Source organism: Lasioglossum baleicum, unplaced genomic scaffold (assembly GCF_051020765.1).
Source record: "Lasioglossum baleicum unplaced genomic scaffold, iyLasBale1 scaffold0021, whole genome shotgun sequence".
In the NCBI taxonomy this organism is placed as follows: domain Eukaryota; kingdom Metazoa; phylum Arthropoda; class Insecta; order Hymenoptera; family Halictidae; genus Lasioglossum; species Lasioglossum baleicum.
Window position 1 is genome coordinate 4479227 of NW_027469081.1, and position 27063 is coordinate 4506289.

Consider the following 27063-nt stretch of genomic DNA (forward strand, 5'->3'; position numbering starts at 1 on the left):
GAAAACGCAGCGGATACACGTGCTATTGCATAGGAATCGTCTGACGCGTCTGACCATGATCAACCAATTCTACTTTGTGCATATACAGTAAATCTGCGTTTACTGTCAGGCGTCGCCTGTGCGATCGCTGTCAAGTGCCTACCCACTCCACTGCCGGCCAACGCCGCGCCGCAGGGCCGAGGGCGGCGATGATTGATCTCGGCAGTGTCGCCAGTTGACCTCCAAACGGAGCTCACACATTCCCCTCTTTTTCCCCTTCCACTATCCCATTCCAGCACCATGCGCACCAGTGATGCCATATGAGGGGAGTCACGGTGAAATGATGTACCCCTTCTTTGATGACGGGGAATGAGTGGGACGAATGGGAGACACGTTGTACGTGCGCGATGGGGACCGTGGAGTGTGCGCCTGCGCACGGTGCTGGAATGGAATAGTGGAAGGGGTATGTACGAGAGTACGGGAGCTTGAAACGGAGCTCAATATGGCAACACTGATGCGCACACTCCAACGTCCCTACTAAGACCGTAGACCACGGTGCCCGTGCCGTAGACTGGACTGGTCATCAGAGAGGGGGTACTTGATTCCCCTCGATTGCTGGCGACCTGGCGACACTGGATCTTGGTGATGGAACACCACACATTGACTCAAATCAATCGAATGTTCAAACTTCTTAATTTTCATTATTTTTTTATGGGACTTTCACTAACTTATTTCTGACATTTCTCTGATTAAAATGACATCAAGCACGATATAATTTCAATTGTATTTAGTAGTTTACTCGACGATGAAAGTTTCGGGCGCAAGGAAGAACAGTGAGAACGCGGGCCTTTGAACTGTGCCGGCGACGGCGACTGTCCACGTCGTCTCTCTCTTTCCCATACGCTGTTCTTCGTTGTGTTCGAAACTTTCATCGTCGATTAATCCACTAAATACAGTTGAAATTATATCGTGTTTGGTGTCATTTTAATCAGAAAAATGGTAGAGATAAGTTAGCGAAAGTTGCCAACAACCGTAGTCCCGTTGAAAGCACCGGTTCTCGTTAGATCACCGAAGTTAAACAACGTGGAACGTGACCGGCACTAGGATGGGTGACCGTCTGGTCAAAAACCGGAAAGTGACCCACCCGGGGTGTTTTTCACGTGTTGTTGGCAAAAGGTGGTTCGGAACCCACCATAAACAGTAGGTCCCGCTGAAAAGGCGATGGTGAGAGTGGAAAAAGGAGAGGATTGGTAAATGAATTTGAAACCCTGAGGGGACCAAATATCATGTCCATACCAAGTTAGCGAAAGTTCCATAAAAAAATATTTACTGGACAATAACGTATTTTTAACTGGCATTACATTGTGGGAACACGCGGCTGTTTTATAAAACAATAATGTCCCTAAACGATCACTGCCAGTGCAGAACACGGCTGTTCTAAAGTACTAAAACTGTAAAGTACTAAACTAAAGCACGCGAACCTGGCGGAACTTTAAACTCGATTTTCTCGAAAACGAAGCATCAAATGCAAAAGATGCTATTCCTTTTTTTTTACTCATTTTTACATGTAGTATCACCTCCTGCTCGATTGAACGCCCACACCCTGTATATATGTGTATACGTATGTTAAAGTTGTCAAACGTACGACCGTGTTAGTCATTCATTTCTCGTTACAATTACGCTTGATTACCTACGCGCGTACTTTCCATCACAGTGTACCTATGTTGTACAATAACAAAGGTGCACTGTATCGTTTTATACGCAGAGAGAGAGAGAGTCATTTTACCACTTCTATGTGGTAGTTTTTCCTATGCTCGCTATATATATATTTCTTTTGCCATTTCACATCGTTCGGTGACTGATGATAAAAATAATAATAATAATAATAGTAGTAGTAGTAATAATAATAATTATTAATAACAATTTTTTAAAAATATTTCAGAATTAAACAAGAAATAATAAAATGACTATAATAGACGATAGCAACTTAGGACATACTAAAAATACATTGCTGTAAATAATAAGAATAATTAAAAATAAAAAAGAAAGAAATAACGTTGAAACCTTTTGGGATGTAGAAATATTGTGTGCAAGGAGTGGGGGAGGAGGGGGGTCGATCGATTTCGTATTTATCTAAACACGGACAATGGGTTTGGACGAAGGGGACGGGGTGCCAGGAAGAGAATTATACACGCGGTGAAGAAAATGCCAGTAGTGTAGCCGCCACTTTACTTTACTTCTGTTTTCCTAGATCACAGTCACATGTATGGCTGCTAAATCACGAAACATGTTTCATCACCATTTTGCCGTTTTTTTTTTGTTGTTGTTTCCCTTGACAAAAAGAAGAAGCGACGAGAGAATCGAAGAAGAAGAAAAGAGGAAGGAAGTATGAAAACTATATGCATCGAAATCTTATGAATACTGGAAAATAGTTCGCTGGTTTATACAAGTACAAAATGTAATATAGTCGGTTAAATTCTTTGAGGAGGGGCAAGTGCGAGAGACACTCGATCCCTGGCTATAGATCTCTTCCTGTACAACGGGTTAAATGATCTACGAAATTCTTTATACAATTCTCGCGAGACAAACACAAAGTGCGAACTCTAAAGTAAAAATATATACATTAGATATATAAAATATTCACCATAATAAAATTATACAACTTATAAAAAGGGAGAAATATTTTGAATACAACACCGTTCAGTCGAAACCGTCTTACCGAATGCGGAACATGTATCATTTGAGATTAAAACTGTTTACCATATAAAACGAGAGAAAAGAAAAGATGGGGAGAAAGACATTGACGACCGTGTTGGCGGAAAACGTTTGAAAGGTCTAATAAGCTTGTTCGACGAGCGAGCAAATGCACGATTAAATTATATTTTCTTGTTCATTTTCTTCTCTTTTTTTTTTACATAATAAGTACACATCTCTTGTTCTTCGAAAAGGAAAACAATGATCTCGAAGGGGGGAAACGATTCGTTTTGTGGAAGCTTCGCGTTCACACAGGGAGCAGAGATCTATACAGATTTCAAGTGCCTCTTCCCTTAAGTTAGTATTCGCTTGCCATCGGTGCGTTTAACGCTTTTGATGAAGAAAAAAACGAAAAAACGAAACAATAAATCGGGGAAATGGTAAGAGAGAGTAATGTAATCGTATATTATATACAAATCATAATTAGCCTAACACTGCGGGAAAGGGTTAACTTTGGAGGGAGATGGTGGGACCGTCCCGTGCGCGCAAGAGTCCATGACAATTATACATGAAGGCCTGCAAAACACGACGTATATCTCTTTAGTTGACGATCGCTTTTGCATCGGTAATCCTGCCTCGCTCCTCGCTTAATCATCGATCGATTTACTCTACAGATTACAGTACACTACGCTCTAACCACTTCGGATGTACCCTATTTTTACTTTATCATATGTACTCACTTAGCGTGTATCCGTATATATATTTCTTGTTTCTTTCTATTTACAAAATATGTAGAATAGACATTGTTCCTATCCTAACTACAATAATGCGTGCCGTGGCGCGAGACTTTTTAAACCCTTCAAGGTGCGCTTTTTATTATTTTTTTTTTTCATATATGTATACATATGTATATATGTATATGCACACGTGTACAAATGCATATACACGTGTAATGTAAGTACATCAAGGTATACGCATATGTATAAATGTATATACATATATATATACGTATATATATGTACACATATATACACATATATGGACATATCACTAATTACATTATCTATTTTTTTACAGCCAAATTCAACAATCCCCGCTCTGAAGTTCAACGCGTTTCGCCGATCAACCGCTCGGATATATCTTTTGTTTCTCTGTAACGTAAAATAGCGACCATTGAACTGATAAAATTAGTTTAAAATAAACGGAGTAGAATAGAGAAAAATCGTTTTTCATTCACGGTTAATCAGAAACGATGCAACGACCGCGCATAAAACATCCCCGACGTCACTGAGCGTGAAGCGAGCAGACGAGCAGGAAGATGATCGATAGAGAGCGATATTCTAAGGATAATCATTTTCGACAGAGAGCTTGTAACGATCAAAGTTCATCGAAACGACAATTAATAGAATAGTGGATGTTCGGACAGACAATACGGGACCATTCTACGTATGATCGAAGCGACTGTGGATGTTTATACAAATTTCGCAACTTCGGAGATTAAACTTACGAGAATGGAGAATCAGTTTGAAGTTCTTTTTCTGTATTAGCAATTTTATTCGATTAAAAGTAACATATAAATAATATTAAACTTGATTCAAGTTCTTGATTCATTGTAGTTTTGCAGAGTAGGAGATGATATTAGAAATATATAAACATCTGCAGTCTTCTCATGGTACCTACTAAACGAAATTAAAAAAAACATCTTTCGACGAAAGGAGATAATTAGTAATTTTCAATTGAATAATAAAAACGAAGTACGAAACTAAAAGTAATAAAATTACATAATAATTTATGTACACGCGGATCGATAAGTTAAACGACTGACATAAAATTAGCTGTTTTAGCGTAAAAGAATTATGACAGTTAAGGATTTTCTTTCTTCAGTTCCGTAAGTACCATAAATTTTCACATTCTTTAGACATCTTTTTTTTAAAACAGCCTGTATTGTCTGAACTGTTGTCGTTCATTAATACGGAACATCTGCCAGAGGAACAACAAAGAACCTCCAAGAATACTTTGTATTTCGTGTATTGTTACTTGTAGAAAATATAAATAAAACGAATTAGTAAACTGATCACAGTTAAAACATTGAATAAGATTGAGAAACTAGTGATTTTTAATGTCACGCGATATAAAGAATACGCATTTAATAACGATATGCGATATTATAAATATTCGAAGAAATGCTTTGGAATAAATATATGTTTGAATATATCTATAAAATGTATATGATCTAAAATAATGGAGTGTAAGAAATTTGATATAGTTACACTAAAAAAGGTATATGTATAAAACACTGTATGCGTGAAAAGTATATGATCGACGTTCACGGTAATTGAAATAATAAACACTTATTTTACGATGAATGTACTTTCGGTTCAATTGTTCGATACTAATTATTATTTACAAATGTGAGGCGAATTTTCAAAAAGAAATCAGTTGCCTAAGAATATAAGAATCAGAATGAACGAACAGAACTAACACGAACAGAATACAGTTCAAATGAAGTTATAACATTTTCTGTATACAAAATTACTGGAAACGAAGCTTCAAGATATGTATTATTGACCAAAGTAATCTTGGGTATTCTTAAAGTGTATGCTCCGAAACGCGAACATATGCTCCGACAATCTCGGGATGTTTATAAAATATTAAGTCACCTACAAGGAAGAATTATCACCAAGGTATTTTCATAAAACACAGAATCTTAGAGATCTGGGAACTATGGTGACCATAATAATTTTTAAATAACTTAAATACGTGGATCTAGTTGTAGTACTGTTAGGTACTGACATGGATGGACGTAGTATTGTAGTTTCCAAGCTATAATCTAGTGTTTCATAATTTTTGTTTTAGATCTTCTCCAATCAGTCTCCAACAGTACTCGATATAAGCAATGACGGCGATACTGAATCGAATAAACAACGAATTCAATTAAAAAGCGTAATAACAATATACGAATCGCAACAACGTGTTCGACAAAATTGAACACTCAATTTTTCCCACTATTCCTACCTCGATGCTCGGTGTTCGAATTGTTTGAGTTGTGAACATATTTTATCGAAGTTAAATCGCACGCATCAGATGACGAAGCAACAGATAAAAAGCAAACAAATTCGTTACGGCCAAAAAAAAAAAAAAATAAAAAAATACGGCCTGTATAAAACCGCTTACACCTAAATTGGCTACGAAAAAAAAAGAAAAATAAAGAGGCATGCAGATCGATTTTAAAATATTATATAAAACATAAACAAACGCGTTGAACTTGAGCGGGATTCTAAAAACAGTAGATAAGTACTTTCGAGAATATTGGAAACATATTAGATATTATCTATATCAAGTGGTGGTCTAACAAGTAATTCTTTTACTATTCAAGGGACTTGTTTTACGCATGCATTGCCTTCCGTTTGTCGCCGCACAATGGCACGATTTTTCTTTTATCTCCACTGTTTTCTTTCTTTATATAATCTATAAATCACCAAAAGAATGCTCTCATTCTTAAAATTCTTCAGACAAAGCATCGTAGATACTTTTATAAACTTTCCAGGTATTTTGCATTCCAAGTCAAACACCTCGGTATATGTGTACATATTATACTACATACACGCAAGTATATATACCTACATGCAACTGTATATATATACACATGCGTCGTATGTATATAATCGTACCTGTTGACTGCAATTACATACATTTTGTGCAATATTTATCGCAGTTCTCATTCTATAATTTTCATCTTTCTTTTCATCTATATCATATATATGTATACATACATATGCATGCACGTATTAATACATATATACATATATATATATACGTGTATGTATATATATATGTATATGATATATGTATAAAGTATAACTAAAGTATATAAACTCTGATTTCATTTTATAATGATTCATTAATTCTAATACTCTCTAATTACGATTTTCTCTTCCTCTTTCTCTCGGTTACACACCCATACGCATCCTACACACGCGCGCACAAGTTCATTGTTTTACATCGCACACATAAACACACACACACACATTTTCTCTCTTTCTCTCTCTTTTTTATCTACCTGGATTTCAATAATATTTTTAACAATGTTCAACAACGGCTTAGGCCTTCCATAATCCTGCCAAGGTGCTTCGATGTACAAATATCTGTCACTTATTCCCTTTTTTTTCTTTCTTCGAAATTGTACAAGTACCCCGACGGCACACCGGCTCGGTTTCAGCCTGGCCCCTGTGCACAAAAGGGCGCGTTTTCCGCCTGCCGAGGGCTCGAGCCCAGGGCCTGCCGGCCGGGCTAGGATTCAGCCGATTTGCAAGATTGCAAGGGTGCGGGATTCGCGTTCTCATTGCGTGATAATACAAACACGGGTTTTTTCAGTAGTCAAAAACGCCAAATAAAGGTCAATCTAGGCAGCAATCGCCCTCAAAGGTCTTATTTATTAACTTATTATACTTTTGTCGGTAACAAGGGAGACTGCTACGCATTTGCAAAGTACTGCCACATTGATGCGACCCGCCCTGTGTCGCGCATGCGCGAGAAAAGTTGGGCCCAATCGAAGCACTGATTGGCCACATTAGTGTGATACCGTGCTGCCCTCTCAAAAACAGGCTGAATCCCAGCCCGGCCGTCAGGCTCTGGGCTCGAGCCCCCGGCAGGTGAAAATCGCGCCCTTTTGTGCACAGGGGCCAGGCTAAATCGTCCTGATTTGGTCTCAACGCTGAGCCAAGCATTGCGTTAGCCCGTAACGTGTCGGGCTGGGGCTCGGCTAGCTGGGTCCGGCGGTGGGCTCGGGCAGACTGTGCTGTCGGGGTAAATGTGAATTGTGACTTCATAATGTAGTAAAATAATTTCCACATTTCTATGAATTACCCTTTTATAAATCATCTTTGGATTTAGAATGCAGAACAGTATTGTCTTTTCTTCTTAGCGAAGAAAGCTCTTGTTTATCTCGAAATAGTTACATAATTATACTCGTTCGTTTCGTTTTACTTTTCGCTCTGTTATCAAACAATAGAATTACGATTATGCCTGCATATTTTCGACTCTAATTCACTAATCAGCGCAATCGTTTGCTAAAATACATTTAAATTCTTTACCACACGAACATTTCACAATTTATACATATCATTGACCGGATAGAACACAGATTACCCGAACACACGACATTGAACTCTCAACATCAGCCATGTTGAGGTACACTCGATTATTTCTCCGACACATTTTTTTCGTTTTCTATATACAATATGAAAATTCTACTGATATGTGTACATCAACTCACCTTGATATGCCTGTCTAAAAGTACCTGCACCAGGTTACATCAAAGTTCGAATTGCACTAAAGCCTTGCAGCACTTTACAACTCGCGAAAACTTTTATATCAACGATTTTCCCAATAAAAACTTTCCTTTTTTTTTATTAATGGATAATGATGTACTCGTGCTGTGGAGTAAGGGGATGTATAGTATCACAGTTGGCACGTGGGTGCTAGCTACCACTACTGCTTACAGGCAGTGAATGTGGAGCTCCCATCGATGTAGGAGGAGCAGTCAATGGTCCTATGAAAATATTCTTTCGTAAATGTTTATGCATACATACATCACAATCAAACATGTTTAACCCTTCCACTACCGTGGACGAAATAACTCACTTCTACGATGTCGGAGAAACGATCCTATGGACAAGACATCTCGTCACCATCACCTCAAAAGTATGTGAACACTTATCGTTGAAATTTCTGTACTATTTGATTTGTTATCTATGAGCTGGGTAAAATAAAATTTGAAATAGTAAATCTCGTCTCCATTGTAGCGAAAGGGTTAATCGAAAAGCTGATCAATAGTTACCAGTCACGTTAGGTGAAGGCTCAGAAACAGGTAATGGACTAACCAAACTGTTAGCACTCATCGGTGTTGAGTTGGCTTTCAATTTCTGCCTTACTTCTCTAATCTTTAATTGCAAGCTTGTCTTACTAGGGAATATATCCGAATGTTTCGCTTGAAAAGCTGTGGTAGCTTGCGTTGAAGGAAAGTAACCATTTTCTTGAAATAATTGCATTACGAGAAGCCGACGTTGCTCCAATACTTTTCGGTGACCACGTTCGTTCTCGCTTCTACCCATTCCGACCGAATTGCCAGCACCTCCACCAGGTGTCTTTGGTGTTCTAGGAGAATTGGCGTCAACATCTCCTACAAGATCGTTGTTAGCTCTGTACGCGTCAACGTTGAAATCTGGACCAAAGAACGTGTTCCCTGTCAACTTAACACTGGAAGTTGATTTCGGAGTAGCGGAGACGGATGTATCTGACTCGATGTCGTCCTCATTCACTGTTCAACAAGACAATTAATTAATATATAAACCTTTGTTAGAAATATTTCTCTTAAAACCAATGAAATAATTACTTGTAGGCCTATGAGGTCCTTGAGCAGGCTTTTTCCGGTAACTTTGCAATTGGATGGACGATTGTAAATTTGACGAATGTAAGCCAGACGTTACTACTGAACCATGAGCAGATGAACCTGCAGTGTTTATACTGATTGCACTTGGACTCTGTATATCTTCTGGTTTAAATTCCGGTAGAGACGAAAATTTTTCTTGAAAATTCACTTGTTCAAGTACTCTGAAATTGCACATACACGTCATGTATTACTGAGAATCGTTACAAATACATTGGGGAATAACAGAAGCAGGAATAACGTAATTGAAGATTTAGTTGAACCTACAGTAAACCGTTCCGAAACGAGTTCTAAGATAAATTGAAAATGAACATATATTGTTCGTTTTCACAGGAATTCCTTACAAGATTAATTGTTTTTTATTATTAATTATTTTGTACTAGAGGGGAGCTGTTGCTTGCTCGCTTCGCGCGCTCCGCGAGTAGGGTTGTTGTAGCTCGACATTTGCGTATACGTAACGAAATAAATTGTAATCGAAATTAACTAACTGGCGAATGTTTATAATGTCGATAACGCAAACAGACGTCGATAATGTAAATTTCTATTGAAATATTGATTAAAAGCTGCGACGTTCTATTGAAATATTGATTAAAAGCTACGGCGTTCGTTTTTTTGTTGTATTGAAATATGATTCTAAAAGCACTTTTAGTTTTTCCCGAATTTTCCATTTTTCCGTGATAATTTTCCAATTTTTCTTATCATATAACCTAGTTCGGACTAATACGAACATTTTAAAAAAAGAATCAGCCAAATCGGTCCAGCCGTTCTCAAGTGATGCGCTTACCAACGAACAGCATTTGATTTTTATTTATATAGAAGATAGAAGATAGAAGATTACTTTTGCACTGCTTCTCATATCATCATTTGTCTATAAATCTAAAATAATTTATCGATACCTGTCCATTCCATCTTCGACATTCTTTTTGAAGAAGGACCCTTTCTTAGTGGATGGAGACGGCGAAGCATGAGATTCTGAGAAATTTTGTTGTTGCTGTTGTTGTATCTGTTCTGCAGATTGGGATGTGCTTATTTGTGGACGATTGTCACAATGCTGAGACGTCAGAGGCCCATGGTCTCCCGCATTTGATGTGGGAGGCATTGCTATAAAGATATAATAGTTCTTTCAGTATCGTTTTAATCGATCGATGATAGAGATACCTCTTTCTGACCACGTTTCTTTCGTTTACGTAAATTGTTTCGTACAAAAAAACATTACAGAATCATACCCATTGATTGTCTCCTTTGCAACGGTGCTCGACCAAGTTGTGCCGGAGTTGGAGCAAGCATGAAAGGCCCCTTACTTGGACCTATATCATTATTTTGAATTTCATCCAAAGAATATGATTTATTGGTTGAGATTTCTGTACTACCATGATTGTTAAGCGGTGTGTGAGGAGTATGTGGAGTAGATGGCTGTTTGTGTTTATCGTTCGTAGCGGGTAAAAGAATGTTCACTGTATCTTTCCTCTCTTGATCAGGTTTGACATTAGTTACTGAAATCAAACAGACGGATGTTTAGTTCTTGTCATCTAACGGCATATCGACAAATAAAAAATCTCAATGTTTAGCGTTTGTTACATATTTGGTAACCATTAAGACCGAGACTCACCATAAAACTGAGCGTGATTATTTCCTACTTGGTTCTCATTCTTTTCAGGTTCTGCAAGGCGTGCTATTGGATGGCCAATTCCTCGGTAAGTCGACGTAGTGGAAGTTGTCGAAATCGAGTAAGGCTTGCTCACAATAACACTTTGGGTTTCCATCTTATTACCAGAAGCTAAACATTGTGAGGATATGTTGCGATTTCCGGCATCTGTAATTAATAAATATCTATTAAAATCACATAAAATTAGATTGTAATACAGAACTTATTGGGTAGGTTTAAGCTTCAGTGGCCAGGGACAAACTTGGGAATTTTGTGTAACATGGTTGTATATTTATATATTTAATACTACATTTAACCTTTAGAGGGCCGGCATTTTACCACTGAAAACTTAAATTCTCTTTAGGAAATATTTATATACATATACATATGTGTGTAATACAAATAATAAGTCCAGCCCTCTAAATGTTAAATATAAAATCAAACTTAAAACGCATAGATCGATCATAATGTATAAAAGAAATTGGCAAAATATTATCGTCATGATTAGACAGCGGATCTTTATGCAAAATAAAAATGTTCTGCCTGAATTGCAACGAAATAGAAGTTTATTTTCTTTCCTAATATGTTTAATAGATTGAAATAATACTAACAGTATTTTTAAATTTTTCTAGTGAGCTCTTGCTGTTTTAAATGACACCTACTCTCCTTTTTCCCATAAATGCATAAAATCTGCTGTCTAGTCATGATAGAATACAATTATTTCTCGTTGCCTGAACTTACCAGAAATTGGGATTTGAAAGCCGCAGTACATCCTGGAATGCTGCGAACCTGGGCCAAGGTACTGCGATCCCTGCTGCGGTTTGGAAACAGCCACCATATCGTTATCGAGCAATGTTACAGTGAACGATTGTTGATAAGGGACAGCTGAAGTAAGGGGGTGAAGAATAGTGCCTAAGGATTGCAGCGGCTGCTGTTGTTTAAACAGAGCCATCATGGATTTTCAACCAAACTGTCACTCTTACGTTATATTTGTAACTTAATCACCGAGTTTATTCGCATGTGTTTACATAAAACCGTTTAGTAAATACCCAAAGTTCCATTGCTCCCTTAATTCAGATTTCAGAATGGAAAACAAATTTGAACTATGCTGCAGCTAAGTAAGTAGGCACGTGCGAATAGCACTCTGATTATACTAATGAATGCTATAGTAACTATTCATACCTTACTTTTTAGACTTTTATCAATCTTCAAAATAAGTTTTCAGATTACTTTGCAATCTATGTATAAAATGTTGGCTCAAATCATTTACAAATGAATTAATTTTAACAACGAAGTTGAAAGAAGATATACAATAGAATGGTTAGCCTTTATAACTGGGTTGTCTATTAAAACGATACCTTTTTTAATATTTGAATATACGATTTGAACTTTTTCGAGAAGTTGGAGCAATTAGTTTGCTACGTGATGCGAAAAGAAATTTTTTCAACAATTGCAATCGGTCGGAATTGTAGAGAAAATACTAAACGTTGCATTTTACAAGTTTCTAATGTGGGCCTATATTGAAAATTTAAAAAATACGTTTTGTAGATCTGTGTCGACTATACTACGCGTTGTGAAAGTTTCATCGAAATCGGTTGATGCTGGGAAAAACGACAGACATAGAAAGATGTAAGAGTCCTTAGATTTAATGCAGTTAGAAGCCGAGAAAATCGTGAAAAACTATAATTTTTAGCATCTTTAAACGTTTGTAGCTCGTTGTAACGTCGATTGATTTTGATGAAATTTTCAGAATATATTTAATCAATACAGATCTACTAAACGTGTTTTCGAAATTTTCCTATACAAGCCCACATAAGACAACTTGCAATTTTTTTTCAAAAATTTTGTTCACGTTGTGTAGCAAACCAATTGTTCTAACTTCTCACAAAAGCTCAAATCGTATGGTTCAAGATTTAAAAAGCGATCGTTTTTTAAAGAGTGTCCGAATATATTAGTGGGAGACACTGTAATTTACTAATCGTTCAAATGATAAACGCAAAAATTTTCTAATATTCACACATGCCTGAAGAAAAAGGAGCTGTTAAAGAAGGATTTCAGGAATACTCGATATATCGCTGCGTACACATTTGTACCTCGTCCGGATCATTTTAGGTATGTATGTTACTTTGAAATACGTTCGATTATTTATGTTTATAATACTTACAGAATGTAATACCGGAGCAGCCGTGAATTTAGGCATGTTCCTTCCGTTTTCGTGAATGCTTGCCACTAGATTGCTCATGCTGTATTGAGTACTGTATTGCTGTTCGCTTTTCACCGGTTCCGGTTTAATAACTTTAGGAGATATTGGCATCGTTATGAATGCCCCACCAGTAGGTTGAAAACCGGATACTCCAGTTGGATTGACAGGACTATGATAAGGATATGTGCTCGATAATACAGATACCGTTCCACCTTTATCCATAGAAGCGTGGTGATACTTCGTTGTAGTCTCTATACCTGTTGAAGGTATTCGTGCTAAACAAACGGGAGAAATTTACTTTACCATAGCACACTATTGCTAAATAATCATTTCCAATCAAGTGATAAGACAAACCTTTTATGGGTTTAGGCCTGCATGTAATTTCTTGCTTAACAGTCATCGTCTCCCTCTTTTGACTACTCACAGGCGAAAATCGTGATTGCGTGTAACATTTCTTTTCACCGTCTTCGTCTTGTATGTCGTTATCGCTATCCGTTAATTTATCTTTGCATTTCAAATCTATTTCAGGCTGTGGATCCTCGCAGATTACCATTTGATCTTCGTCCGATGCATTTCCGTCTTCATCCTGCTTTAAGTCCGATTCAGTATTTTCGATTTGCACAGGCATCTCCATTATCCGATGCGTATGCGACTGATTCATCACCTGAATAAATAAGTTTTGTAATGTAACTGTAACTAACTACAGTATTCGAAATTTTTACACGATTAGTAAAAGATACATTATTATTAAAAAAATTGATCGTACTTCAATCGTGGAAGTCTCGTTGTAGACTGTAGAAACAGGAACAGCAATTTCATCTGTGGCTCTTGGTGTTAATGGTACGTCATCCGTTGGTGGTCCCATATCTGTGTCTTCTCCAGTACTATTTAACTTTCCTCGAGATTCACTGCCTTTGAAGCTGGTCGTAGATGATTTCCGCCTGTCCTTGCTGCACCATTTCCAATCTGGATGTGCTTTAAAATGCGCTTCTTTCACTTCTGATGCAAGATCGTGATACTTTTGCTTTTCTTCTGGGCCTAACGCGTACCACCACTCTCCCAATATTTTCGACACGGTACGATTATCCTGATTCGGATGTCTCTGGTGCACTACTGCACGGTGACGTTTCGAGAAAATCATAAATGCATTCATCGGTCGTCGTATTCGATCCTTAGACTGGAAATAAAAATTCATTGCAGAATAAAACATTTCTATTATTAGCCTTAGTTCTAGAAATACATTTCATCAATTTTTAAAGCTTCTTTCATCCTAATATTTCTATTTCTCTGTATTTTAACAGTTTGCAAAGCAGTGACACAATCGGCTCCGCCAAAATCGTGTTTTTCTTAGCAATAAACTTTTTTCAAATGTTCTTGCTAGACCGCGGATCTTTATGCATTTATAGGAAAATTGAGTAGATAAAATTCAAAATTTTTGATGTCAATATATCAAATAGCACCACTCGTGCTGCTCGCGGCCCTGGCTCGTAACACACTACTACTGTAACTCTTTGAAGAAAATTTCCAAAAACTAATTTGTGCTCACTTTAAGTGGACTCTGAGGCTCCTTGGAATGCAATGCACTAAGGGACTGACTACGTCTCTTATTGGCATTAGCTTCCACTTCAGCGGGTGTTGTTGGTTCTGCTTCAAAAACGTCGTCATCTTCCTCTTCGGCGGGAGTAATAGGATCTGGTCCGGGACCAGGTCCATCTTCACCAGGCGTACTCATACTTATTGGGATTGGAGGTGCACTCAAAGGTGGGCTTAGGGTGGATGGTGGAGGACTCACTTCTGATTGATCCAGTACTGTCGTCTGCCAGGAAAAAGCTGCAATGCAATTGGTGCGTGAGTTGCGATGACTGTAGTTAGTAATGATTAGACTGCAGATCTTTATGCAATTATGGCTTTTGAAAATTTTCAAAAAAATGCTAAGATATAAAATATGACAGAATTTCGTACGATTTTAATTTATTTCAGATCTAAAAAGGCTACTACCACGGAAATTAAGATTCTATTTTATTCCACTTTCTTAAAATTCGTCTACAAAAATTGAAAATTGCAGAAAAAACAGCAGTCTAGTAATGATATAAAGATATTAGCTAATAAAATAATATTAATATTGGTATATATTAACCCATTGCCATATTTTAACGAGTCACTCATCATGAAGATTTTATACAACAAAGTCTGACAAATATGAATGTTACGCCTTTCTTTTTAAATGAAATAAAATTTGATTAGTTTGTAAATCAATATTTAAAAATACACATATTTTTTTTTCTTTTCTACGACATTTTTCGAGATAAAAACGTTATTCTAATCACTGTAACTATAAAGAAAATGATACGGCAAGGGGTTAAATTTACGTTCACTGTTAAATACAGGGTGGTCCACCTAAATACGGCCACCTAAATATCTCCGCCTATTGTGGGGGTATAAAAACTATTTTGTGTACTCTTTGAATAGTTTGAAGGAACCATTATATTGCAAACAATATTTTTTTCGAAGGTAATTTTTTTCGGAGTTATCGAGGTCATCGATGTTTTTTTACCACGTTTTTCTTTTTGATACATAACTACATTTTTATTTTATTGCATCGTGTAACTGATCGAAAAATACATTCAGATATGTATATAATAACATGACCTTGAAATGAGCTTGAGCTTCGAAAATTAAAGTTTTACCTTCGGATCAAGGTCAATGTCATGTTATTATACATATCTGAATGTATTTTTCGATCAGTTACCCGATGCAATAAAATAAAAATGTAGTCATGTGTCAAAAAACATCGATGACCTTGATAATTCCGTAAAAAATGACCTCCAGAAAAAAATACTTCAGAAAAACATTCAAAGAGTACACAAAATATTTTTTATACCCCCACAATTGGAGGAGATATTTAGGTGGCCGTATTTTAGGTGGACCACCCTGTATACATAAGATTGTGTTAATATATGTTGTTATAACTGTTCCATCGATCGAATTGGCGCGCGGTAAAATGGTATTATCTTTCAAATAATAAAACATTATTTCTTGAAATACTTAAAAAAAAATACAAGAGGAAAATTCAATTCATCATCACCCTTCCCCAACATTAGAGTAACATTAAATATGATTTTTGTAATCCAGTCAGAGCAAGGTGACATGTTATACACAATTGAAGTACGAGCAAAAAATTGATTACTTGGTTTTGTTGTAAAATAGATAATGGTACATGTTTATATCTCAAATTGCACTATATTTTAATAAACGTGAAAATGAAAATGTATAATATAAATCGTATCACACGAAACAAATATATCATTTTTAATAATCATATTAACACGTTCGTTATCATCATTTATTTTGGTAAACACAATTATATTTTACTGATAGCAGTATATCTCCTTTGTATAAAAATTATGAAATCTAAGCAAAAATATTTCGTTAACCCAATGTTGCATTATGCATTACGGGTTTTACTGACAATGCACGTAAAATTAATCTAGTTTTCTTTATACAAAAAATGTTTGACACTGATAATGAACGTATTAATAATAGCAATAGGTACGGAATATTATTTGCAAATTACTAGTTAAATATTTCTTTTAGCGTGTTAAAGAAAAACTATGAAGTATTAATATCGTTTTTAAGTATGCTTGCTTTGGTGCAGCAATAACCTCATTAAAAACTTAGAAAAGTTTAATTAAAAAAACCGACTATAAATATTGCGATTACAAAATCTTATGCAAGAATTATACAATATTACTATGTATATAAGTCCATATGTACCATTGTTAATATACTTTACAACAATTACGAGAATAGTCATACATTTTGTTTGGCAGTGAGAACTCAAACCTTTTTTCCAGTTGCGCACTGCATTGTTCAGTAATGATGGGGGATGGGGCTGGTATACTGGAGGAACTTCATGGCTGCCATCTGTGAAAGCCTTAGTGTTTAGTAAAATTCACTAATAAGAATATGATAACATTAATACGAAATGACGAGATTTACTTAAATGACATATGTTTGATCAGAATATACTCGAGTTATGTCGTCTAATAAATACTATGTAATAAATATGTAAATTAAAATTCAATGATAAATTGAAATATAAAAATTTCTTTGTCAGAAACGTTCCACACCGTTATAATGTATTAATTAAAACATAATGAAACTGGGACTCTATTATATGATACATATTAAACAAAAATATCATATTAATGTTCTAAACCTACACATAACACCGTTGTTTTTTGAGTTTTCTTCTCTGGGTGGTTGACTTTTTGGAATTTGTATTATATTTCCTCCTGGTTGAACTATCACATGCTGGAAGACACTCGTAGGAGTAGGTGGATTCGTAGCTTCTGTGGTAGTTGTCATCACTACGCTTGTAGGTGGTGGCTGAGTTCTCTGCATATCCATATGTGTGGGCGCATGTGTGACTACTTTATTTGCCTAATGGAAGCAACATGTAATGTTTATTTAATTCCAGGTTTCCTGTCTTTCATCCAATCATTGTATTTATGACAATATCATATAATTAGACTGCGAATTTGATGCATTTATTACAAAAATGGGTAGATGCAATTTAAACCAGTAAAAGGATTAAATAAATCTAAGAATATTTATGTATTATTTTTACCTTGTTGAAATCATTAAAGGAAGAATGTGCATTTTATTTTAATTGTGTATCATACAATCGATAAGAATTTTATTTTGCATAAAGATCCGCAGTCTAATCATAATTGTCAGCTAGTACTGTGTTATAAAAATGACTTACTTGTAAAACCGACAATTTATCGATATGGGCAGACGAAACAGCAGGTGATTGCGAAGGCTGAGACTGCGTTTGATGCAACGACGGTGGAAGCTGACTTAACTGACTCATTAAACCAGTTCTATACTTGTCGTCCTGATTAGTTATATGGCCTGCTGTAGATACATCCACGCTATTCTTTATAACAAGATACTTTTTTTCGTGTTGCTGTTGCATCACAAAAATTGGCTGGCTTTGTGTTTGCGGTTGTGCATAATCGACGGGCTGTTCCAAAGGTTTATGCAGAAGAGTTAAGTTTTGCGGCGTTGGCGCTGACAGTGGCATATGAGGCGAATGAGATGGTTTTAGTATCTGCGAATTTTGTTCTGCGATTTCCGAATGGTTGGGAAAACCATTGTTTGTTGTAAGTGCATGCTGAAGAATTATGCCTTGTTGCTGTTGAGCTATAGTCGTCACAACTGAAGGATGTCGCGGCGGTGGGCTTTGTTCCGACCATGAGAAGGTTAAATTAGTAGGTCCAGGTATAGCACGACTCACAGGAGAGATTCTTATCACGCTTGTCCCTATGCTAGCTGGGCCTGGGGCCGTTGGAGCTGGCCTGTTTGATCGAACAACTCGATTGGGTTCAGGTTTGATCACCTGTTGTGGATACTGAGTAAGAAACGTGGATTGAGTAGGTGAATGCTTCCACTTTGCACCAGGCGAAACTAATGGAGGTGCATGATGAGCAGGACTCGAGATAGGCATAAACACATTGTTTTGATTGAGTCCCAACGGTGGTACCGGAGACTGATTGATACAAGGAGATATCGACGATTGCCCGGTTGGCGATGAAAACGCCGGCGTTGCTGATCTAGAGCTTCCCAAGGATACTATAATAAAAGCACACCACGCGATCACGTTAGAAAAAATAATGAAAAACGCTGTCGTGCATACGACTGTAAACGAAGAGCTCAGGGCAACAAACGGTCAGCTCGATTTCGACGTGACACTGTAAATGAACAAAATAAATCGAGCTTGACCATTTGTTGCCCTGACCTCTTCAAATATGAGACCTACCAAGCATGTTAGCGGCTTCTGTTTCATCTTGATCAAACCGACCGGCAATTCTTCGATCTCCGTAATTTGGAGAAGTATCGGAATCCCTTGATGTCTCCTCGCCATCCATCTTGCCACTGTTGTAAAAAACGTTTATACTTAGCAACACAACATATAAAACTTTTATTGCGCTCACTTTGAAGACGATTTAGAAACTTCATTACCCAGGAAATGTATTTGTTGGACCTCTAAGACCAGAAGATCCTTTCAAACTAAGATGTGAACTATGACGAGAACAATATCCCCTACGTTGGCTTTCTTTGGAACATCCTTCTTTGCTACAGAGTCGACGCCATTGTTTACCATTGAACTTTTTTCTAACTCCACTTGGCATAACCACTACATCACCTTTTTTATATCTATGTGGCGTTGCCGCCTGAGATCTGTTCAATGTTCGAGAAAAAAGAAATCAATAAATACTTTTGCTCTCGAACGAGGTTTGAGGTTTTTATGATGTTTAAGGAGGTTTTTAACAATATTACCTGGGCGTGGCTGCTTGAGAACGAGGAGTTATACTGCGTTGTTCAACTAGACTACTGGTACTTCCTCGACTTTGCATGCTGCTCCTCTTACTGCTTCCTGATAATTTTGCATCTGTCAGTTGAATATGCATTGAAGTTATTATAATGAATTTACTAATGCGTGTTCAACAATGCGTGTATCAAACACATACTGTACAAGAACATATACGTCAACTTTATACTAAATTACCAATCAGACAATTGAAAATTACGTAAATAACGAAATTTATTTTAAGTTCTACAATAACCAAGACTTTTTCAAAGATGCTCATTTTACTACAATATCGTTAGAATCATTTATATTTATTTATAAGTACAGTAGAATTTCGTTTATACTCTGCTCAAGATGTGTTTTCAATTGTACAATTAATAAGTAGACTACGGATTTTATGCATTTATGGCAAAAATGAGTGGGTGTAACTTCAAACAATAAAAAGATTATAAGAATAAAGAAAGGGAGTGTCAATACATTTTCTTACAGCTTAATAAGACCACTAAAGAGAGAAATAAATTTCGCGTGTTTACTTTGGAGATAGTATGTAGTATTGAGGATATAACGGAGTGTACACTTTCCACCTTTAAATATAAGATATTTAAAAATATGCCAAGTGTCTTATTATTTTGTCGAGGACTGTACGTTTTAAATAATGCACTATAGTTTGTCTAACCTGCATCTGAAGGGAATGTAATATCTTCCCTATCTAAGTCATCTTCGCTTTCTAAATCATCGTATGGTCGACTCCCGTTGCTTAATGCTGTGCTAGCAGAATGTGCAGAAGTCATGAGAGGACTAGTACCAGTCGTTCTGTAGTATGGTTCGCTATGAGTTGATATATGAGAAGTATGGTGAGAAGAGTGATGAAGCAAAATTGGCACTGCTGCTGTTGGAGCTTCCGAAGAATTTCGATAGCCATGTTCTGAAACGCAAACGTGTCGTTGATTGGAATTAGCAAATGAAGAGATAAGAACAGATGAATTATTAGTAAAGACATACCAATTCCTTCAACTCTTGAAGAATCACAGTCTTCCAATCCTTCCTCTAATTCGTCCCACCATGGAGGTTGCACTAATCGTAGATCCGCACGTTTCACAACATAACTGGCACTCTGATCATCTTCTCTTGGTATTTTAACAACAAAACGCTTAGGCTTCGTTAAAATCTTGCACACTGTCCCCTTTACAAACACTTTAGCCGCGTCAATATGATTGTTTGACGGTGGACATCTGATACAAACTTTTGCATCTAAAGCCACTTGCCCTACGGACGGGCTTGCATCACCTATCACATCGTATCTACCCGCACCCAAAACGTCAGTATAACGCACTAGTTTTCTCTCTCCATCGAATTCTATGTAAATCTCTCCTTGAATAGCGTTACGAATAACACCTGGATAATAATATGAATCCCTTAAAGCTAACACTCTGTGGTCGCGCCACTCACTGAGATCAATAGTAACAGTAGCAGGCCGAGGACGAGAACGTAAAGGTTCTTCTCGAAGAGAATAATCCACTGCAGTACTTTGAGGCGGTAGTATCACCACCGAATGTCCCGAGGATACCTGGAAAATATTTGTCGCAATTAATATGAATGAACGCATAAAACGGGCACAGTCTTGGTCTTTTGTTAATGTTTTAACTTTGTGTTACAGAGGTACATATTACAACTGAACTTTAAGAGGTTCAACATGGCGAGTTTCATGAAAGAACAGTAAGTAAGAATAAAATGTTATATTTATTTGGTATTTGAATCCCAAACGCGGTGGAACATATTTTCTCATGAAAATCTGATATTTATCCGTTATTTTTTTTTCATTTCATTCATGTAGAACGTATATTCGTGACCTTCTTGCCGCAGAATAATCAATAAAACTTGTTTTTTAGCTGTACTTATAAATAAATTATTGGAGAATATATAGGGCAAAATCGGATGCTTATTTGAAATCATAAAATTCAATGAAATTATGAAATCTGCATTTATGTTATTTCAAGATTATTTGTACTTGTACTAACCCTTTTTGATTTATATAAAAAAAACAAAGATATGTAGCAGTGGCATCAAAATAAAAATTGGTACAATTAATATACGTAGTTAGAACAATCGAGCCCATTATAAATCGTTTAAATCGAGGAAACATTATAACTTTAGTTTTTAAGAATTTCTAGGGGCAGCACACTTGAAAATCGCGTGGAGAAAATCTGTGTCAAAATCAAAGAACTATCGATAGAAATGAGATGATAGAGCGATGAAATTTTTTAAAAATTAAAGCTGAAACTTTGCAGAATATGAGATAATTATGGAGATTGTGGTACGAACGTTTTTTAACCTTGAAAGAATTCGTTAAACTTGCACAATTTCAAGAAAATTGTGGTTTTTCCAATACCACGCACGGAAAAAATTTTTTTTCCCGTGAAAAAATCTACGGGAAATGATGTGCCGCACGTTAAAAAAAATTTTTTCCGCGCGTGGTATTGGAAAAACCACAATTTTCTTGAAATCGTGCAAGTTTAACGAATTCTTTCAAGGTTAAAAAACGTTCGTACCACAATCTCCATAATTATCTCATATTCTGCAAAGTTTCAGCTTTCATTTAAAAAAAATTTTATTACTCTATCTCATCTCTATCGAAAGTTCTTTGATTTTAACACAGATTTCGTCGGTTTGGCCCATATTGTGCCGTGGAAAATGAATAAATGTGACAACATCCTACTACATTACATTACATTAGGACTTTTTATCGCTTTTGGGATCCAAACACTTCACCAATAAGCTCTTTGGTGGAAGCACAATAACTAACATTTTTTTAGATAGGTAAATATATCTTGATAACTTTATTATGCGAGGAGATGATTAAACTCTCCTTTATACCAGTGTCTAACTTGATCATTCTGTATATTATAAAACAAAAGCATCCATTTCTACGTTAATATTTTCTTTCTACAATACAGACGAATTTTGCTACAACAATTCTCGAGAATGAGGCGAATGAAATATAATTAGACACTTGTTTATCGGGTTGTTTAACGCGAAAATGTTTGCCAGAGGTAGTACATTTACTTTAGCTAGTTCGTACTTATTGTTCTACATCACGGCAGCAGAGGAGGGGGTTAAGTGTAAAGTGTTGAGTAATCCATCATTTAAATAAATTACGTGACGTACTTGATAACAATCGGATTCTTGCTGTTGCGGAGATTGCCGGGCTAAAGTTGATTGTTGAACTAAACTTGATTGGCCGAGTAGCATGTTCGGTGTCCGTATGTTCACCATGTTATTTATATTGCTTGTTACATTGCTGGTTTTGTCCATCTCTTCGAGCTCCGATGGATCGAACTTTCGTTTCTTTGGAAGTTTCTTAGCGCTGATTGTTGGATCGGATGGATCCCGCTGAGGAGGCGCCAGCGGCGGGGGTGGTTGTTCCAGAATAGATTTTTCTTCAATCGAATTGCCGCCACCACCCCCGCCCACTCCATACTGTCCGCCTCCGAGGGGATCCCCCCGTTTTTCGTGCATCTCAGAATGAGCAGTCAGCATTTTTGCCACCTCACGCTGCTCTGTGAATTAAAAATTTCATATTAGAACACGGTCCAACGCAATTCCACTAATCAATTAACCGCTAGTAATCGAATCAGGCAATGTTCCCCAAAATTCAATTTGATCTGTTCCATTTTCATACCTTATTTTCGTTTCTAATTATGCATTTATGAAAAAAATGGACACGTATCATTTAAAGCAGTGGTCATGTTAAAAATATTCAAGGACATCAAGGTATGTATTAGTTTCAGTTTAACAGGATAATTAAAAGAAGACTACCATTTTTATCTGGCTCCTGTGTTCTGCAATCAATGCGAACATTTTTTATTTTGCACAAAGATCCGCAGTCTATTAATAAGTAACGCGGAATAAAAAATATTAAGTACTACATATATATTTTTCCATTTATTTAAACTCCTTAATTTTCTCCCAATCCGATTTTAAAGCGTACGTTGTGTCGCGAAAGAATTGTAAATATTTCATCGATCGCATTGCGCGCAACTTCTTTATGTGAATTTTTAAATTTTTAATATATGTACAATATGTTTTAGTTTCTACAAAAGCTGAACAAAAAATAGTAACTACTATATTTTCTTTATAATTTATAAATTTATTTACAGAATTGTCTTATATGAAATAACAGTATCTCTAGCGGAATTATAAAATGAATTTTGCTAAGGGAACGCAACATCGTTCCAAAACATTTAGCACAAACTGAACGAATTATTTTGCTTCGAACACAATAAATTATATAGTCAAAATATTATGATTGGAAAGAGTCTTGATTTAAATAATGAAAAATAATAATTATGTTACGATGTGTTTCAGGTAGGTACATCCTATGCATACTAATGGCAATAATAACACTACCAGCTACATTGCTGGTTTTATAGCTGAATACGATATATCCAACGCGCATCGGCTCACTTATGCTACTATGTTATAAACGAAAGTTCTGTTGCACCCCTAAAATTTAAGTTCATTATCCTGAATTATACGAAACATGAACCCCTAATTCTTTCAAGCAATATAACTCATGAAAGTAATGATATTTAATGTGCTCCTTAGAGTAGCATATTATAGTATGCGAATTAAGTCTAACCATTATTTCACTACTATATTATTTAATAAGGTGTTGCTAACGTAACGTGAACGATTAAAATCATTTTCAAGTATAAGGTACAGGAATTTTTTCAGCTCAACAGTGTATTTTACTTTCCATTAAGTTAATCTATGTATATCCACGATGTACAACCCCTCAGATACATACATATGTATATCTTCCTGCATAGTATACATATTGTTAATTTATAAATAAGAGATTAAATAACATATAGATATTAATTAATAGATAGCAGGTATATAATATAAATTATATACTTTTATGCCGTTTAAATACTTATAATTCGCACTCTTACTTATCAATTACTATTTCGTGACGATTATTATAACTAGACTGCGGATCTTTATGCAGAATGAAAATATTATGCGTCGATTATGGGCAGCAGTAGTTAATTGAAAATTCATTTTATCCCTTAATAATCTTTTCACGTTGGTAATAACATAACAATATTCTTAGACTTTTCGTATCTTTCACTGTTTCATATTTCACCCATTTCCCAATTTCTTGTTCCAACTATAACTACAAACTAATATGGTCAATATCAATAAAAAAAAAAGGGCAATGTAACGTTTCAATTTGTTGCAATATTTAATATTTCATAAACGTGAACTTCCAGCAATTTATCTAATGAAACGTAAACATTGATCACGCTTCTCAACGTAAGCTTCAAATCATTCCAAAAATAGAATTCTACGTTTCATCGAGAAGACTGTGTAACCTGAATGAGTGAATACATTAAGGTTATTCAAATAATACAGTGAGTCACTGTTCGCAAAACCAACAAACACAAGAGGGAGAGTAATCTCATCCACTCTTTCTTTCGAATGTTCGCTTTGAGCAGATAAATCAATTCACAGGAGTTACGTTTTAATTAGTCTCCAGCTCCTACGTGCTAATTAAAAGGACAAGGGAACGAATAAGATAGTAATGTTGTTGGTACTCGATCCGTTCAAGCCGATTTAAAAAAATAACACTCCTCTTATCGTGTAAAACAAAGCTCTCGAGTTTTCTAAACCATCGACATTACGTAATTATAGATATATAATACTCATTGTAATAAAGTAAATGATAGAATATTTTTTATTAAGTACTCGACTACTCGGACGTGCTTTAAAAATCTTAGTACCTCCGAGTAGTTTGAACACTTGAGTACTCGCAAATGTTTTCAATACCTGACTACAATATGTACAATTTGACAATGTCATACAAATGTAGTATGTACTTTAGATGTTGTATAATTTTATATATTGCACAAAATTTCGTTTGGTTTTTAGTACACTTTCATTATTTATACATATAGGTACCTAGTATTCATCTTTTGCAAGCGAAACAGCTTCTCGATGTTTAAAAGACCAAGTACATAATCGAATTATGAATATAGAAATACCAACTAATTCTTATAAGTAGACTCATTTTATGCATTTATAACAAAAATGAGTAGATGAAATTGAAAACAATGAACAGAGTAAAAAGCTTTAAGAGTATTAATAATATTATTTTCACTGCATTAAGATTATTAATGAAAAATATAAATTGATATATAGCCCCTGTGCCTTGCAATTGATGCACAAATCTTTTATTTTCCCTAAAAATCCGGTGTCTACTTATAGGTGTAAGTCAAGGTTTTCAGAGTGTTTCAAAAACAATTTCACACTGCTTCAAAGAACACAAGTAAAATCAAGAGTGCAACTGGCCACCAGAGTCACCAAATGAGGGGAGGGGAGCACGAATCGAGGGGAAAAGTTATCCTCTCTCTGTCACTACCGGATTAATTACATGACCAAGTTACCCTCTCTCATTAATTACATCCTTGCGTGTCGTCATCGGAAAGAGGAGCATGATATTGTACAACATCGCGGCGTTTTCAATTCAATTAAAAGAGGGGTGATAAATAGGTGGAGATACACTTGAACAGCTAGAGCATATCCCGTTTTTTTAGATAAAAGAGAAGGAAAAGCAAAAGGGTGTAAAGGTAGGATTTCCTAGTCGCATCATGACCACTGTAATCAGATTAAAATTTGGCTCCCACTCTACCCTTCCCCTTCTACGACACTATTCTTCACGCTTCCGTCGCGGCCCGGTCACGTGACGCGTTTCGTCTGGCAGTACAGTAAATCCTCTATAAACGCAAAAAGGCTGTGCACAATAAACGCAAAAAATCTGGAAAGTTTTCCGGGAGTTTTGAGAATGTGTAATTTTATAGATTTCGATGTGCTCTTTCCGAATTTCAACTTTGCCACCTCGTATCTTTGCCACTCGCGCCGCCATATTGGAAAAATGGCGCCTAATAGCAGTTTTTTGACGATATCTCCTTTCCGACTCATTTTACGATAAAAACATTTATATACAAAATTAAATTAGAGAAAATTTCCTACAATTTATGTAATAACAATTTTTTTTGTAAAATCAATGGTTTGGCGTACGAGCGCCGCAAAGTGTACTTCAACATGCGTTTTGGCTAAAAAAAAAAACTCATTTCATTTTACCATCTTGAGGTAGAGTAAGCGGCGAGTTTTTTTTATCGTGGTGTCCCCAGTAGGCCTAATCCACATGCAATGCACAATTCCGAAATTTAGCGCAATCTTCTTCGCTTTGCTAAAAAAAGCAAAAATAAAAACAAATTTTTTTAAATTTTTTATGATGTAGCCCATCATACCAAACAATTTTTGTAGGAACACTTTTTTAATAACGACAACGTCTTCTGAGATATCCTGCTGATCTCATTTCAGCAGGACAATCTATTGAATTATGTACGTTTTGAAAATTTCTCCATGTTTAAAATGAGAAATTAACATTTTTTAAAAATGTTTCCATGTGTAATTTAATTATTTATTTTGTCTTTGCGCACAGTAAAATATTTTTCGTAAATATACGAAAAACACGTGTTGGTGTAGACGAATAATAGTTTGCGGCGCTCGTACGCCAAAACTATTGATTTTACAAAAAAAAATTGTTATTACATAAATTGTAGGAATTTTTCTCTAGTTTAATTTTGTATATAAATGTTTTTATCGTAAAATGAGTCGTAAAGGAGACATTGTCAAAAAACTGATATTAG

General features: G+C 35.9%; 1 protein-coding gene across 21 annotated transcripts in view; it reads right to left on the minus strand.

The window, feature by feature from the left end:
• Window positions 1-2191: 2191 nt before the first annotated feature.
• Cic (Putative transcription factor capicua) overlaps window positions 2192-27063 on the minus strand; it is a 106008-nt gene continuing 81136 nt past the window's right edge. For 13 of the 21 annotated variants that reach the window (XM_076444726.1, XM_076444732.1, XM_076444728.1 and 10 more), the window contains 20 exons: window positions 22511-22902; window positions 20348-20912; window positions 20022-20270; window positions 19315-19426; window positions 18997-19215; window positions 18794-18909; window positions 17738-18606; window positions 17193-17412; window positions 16813-16893; window positions 14516-14799; window positions 13736-14146; window positions 13324-13633; window positions 12931-13244; window positions 11508-11697; window positions 10731-10934; window positions 10348-10614; window positions 10018-10222; window positions 9068-9285; window positions 8513-8992; window positions 2192-8224 (listed from right to left, as the gene is read on the minus strand). In XM_076444726.1, coding sequence (XP_076300841.1) covers window positions 8154-8224; window positions 8513-8992; window positions 9068-9285; window positions 10018-10222; window positions 10348-10614; window positions 10731-10934; window positions 11508-11697; window positions 12931-13244; window positions 13324-13633; window positions 13736-14146; window positions 14516-14799; window positions 16813-16893; window positions 17193-17412; window positions 17738-18606; window positions 18794-18909; window positions 18997-19215; window positions 19315-19426; window positions 20022-20270; window positions 20348-20912; window positions 22511-22882 — 5757 coding nt within the window. In that variant the 5' untranslated portion in view covers window positions 22883-22902 and the 3' untranslated portion in view covers window positions 2192-8153. Of the gene's footprint in view, window positions 8238-8316; window positions 8432-8512; window positions 8993-9067; window positions 9286-10017; window positions 10223-10347; window positions 10615-10730; window positions 10935-11507; window positions 11698-12930; window positions 13245-13323; window positions 13634-13735; window positions 14147-14515; window positions 14800-16812; window positions 16894-17192; window positions 17413-17737; window positions 18607-18793; window positions 18910-18996; window positions 19216-19314; window positions 19427-20021; window positions 20271-20347; window positions 20913-22510; window positions 22903-26491; window positions 26511-27063 lie in introns of those variants that run through there. The other 8 variants (XR_013011229.1, XR_013011230.1, XM_076444738.1 and 5 more) reach the window with 8 other exon arrangements.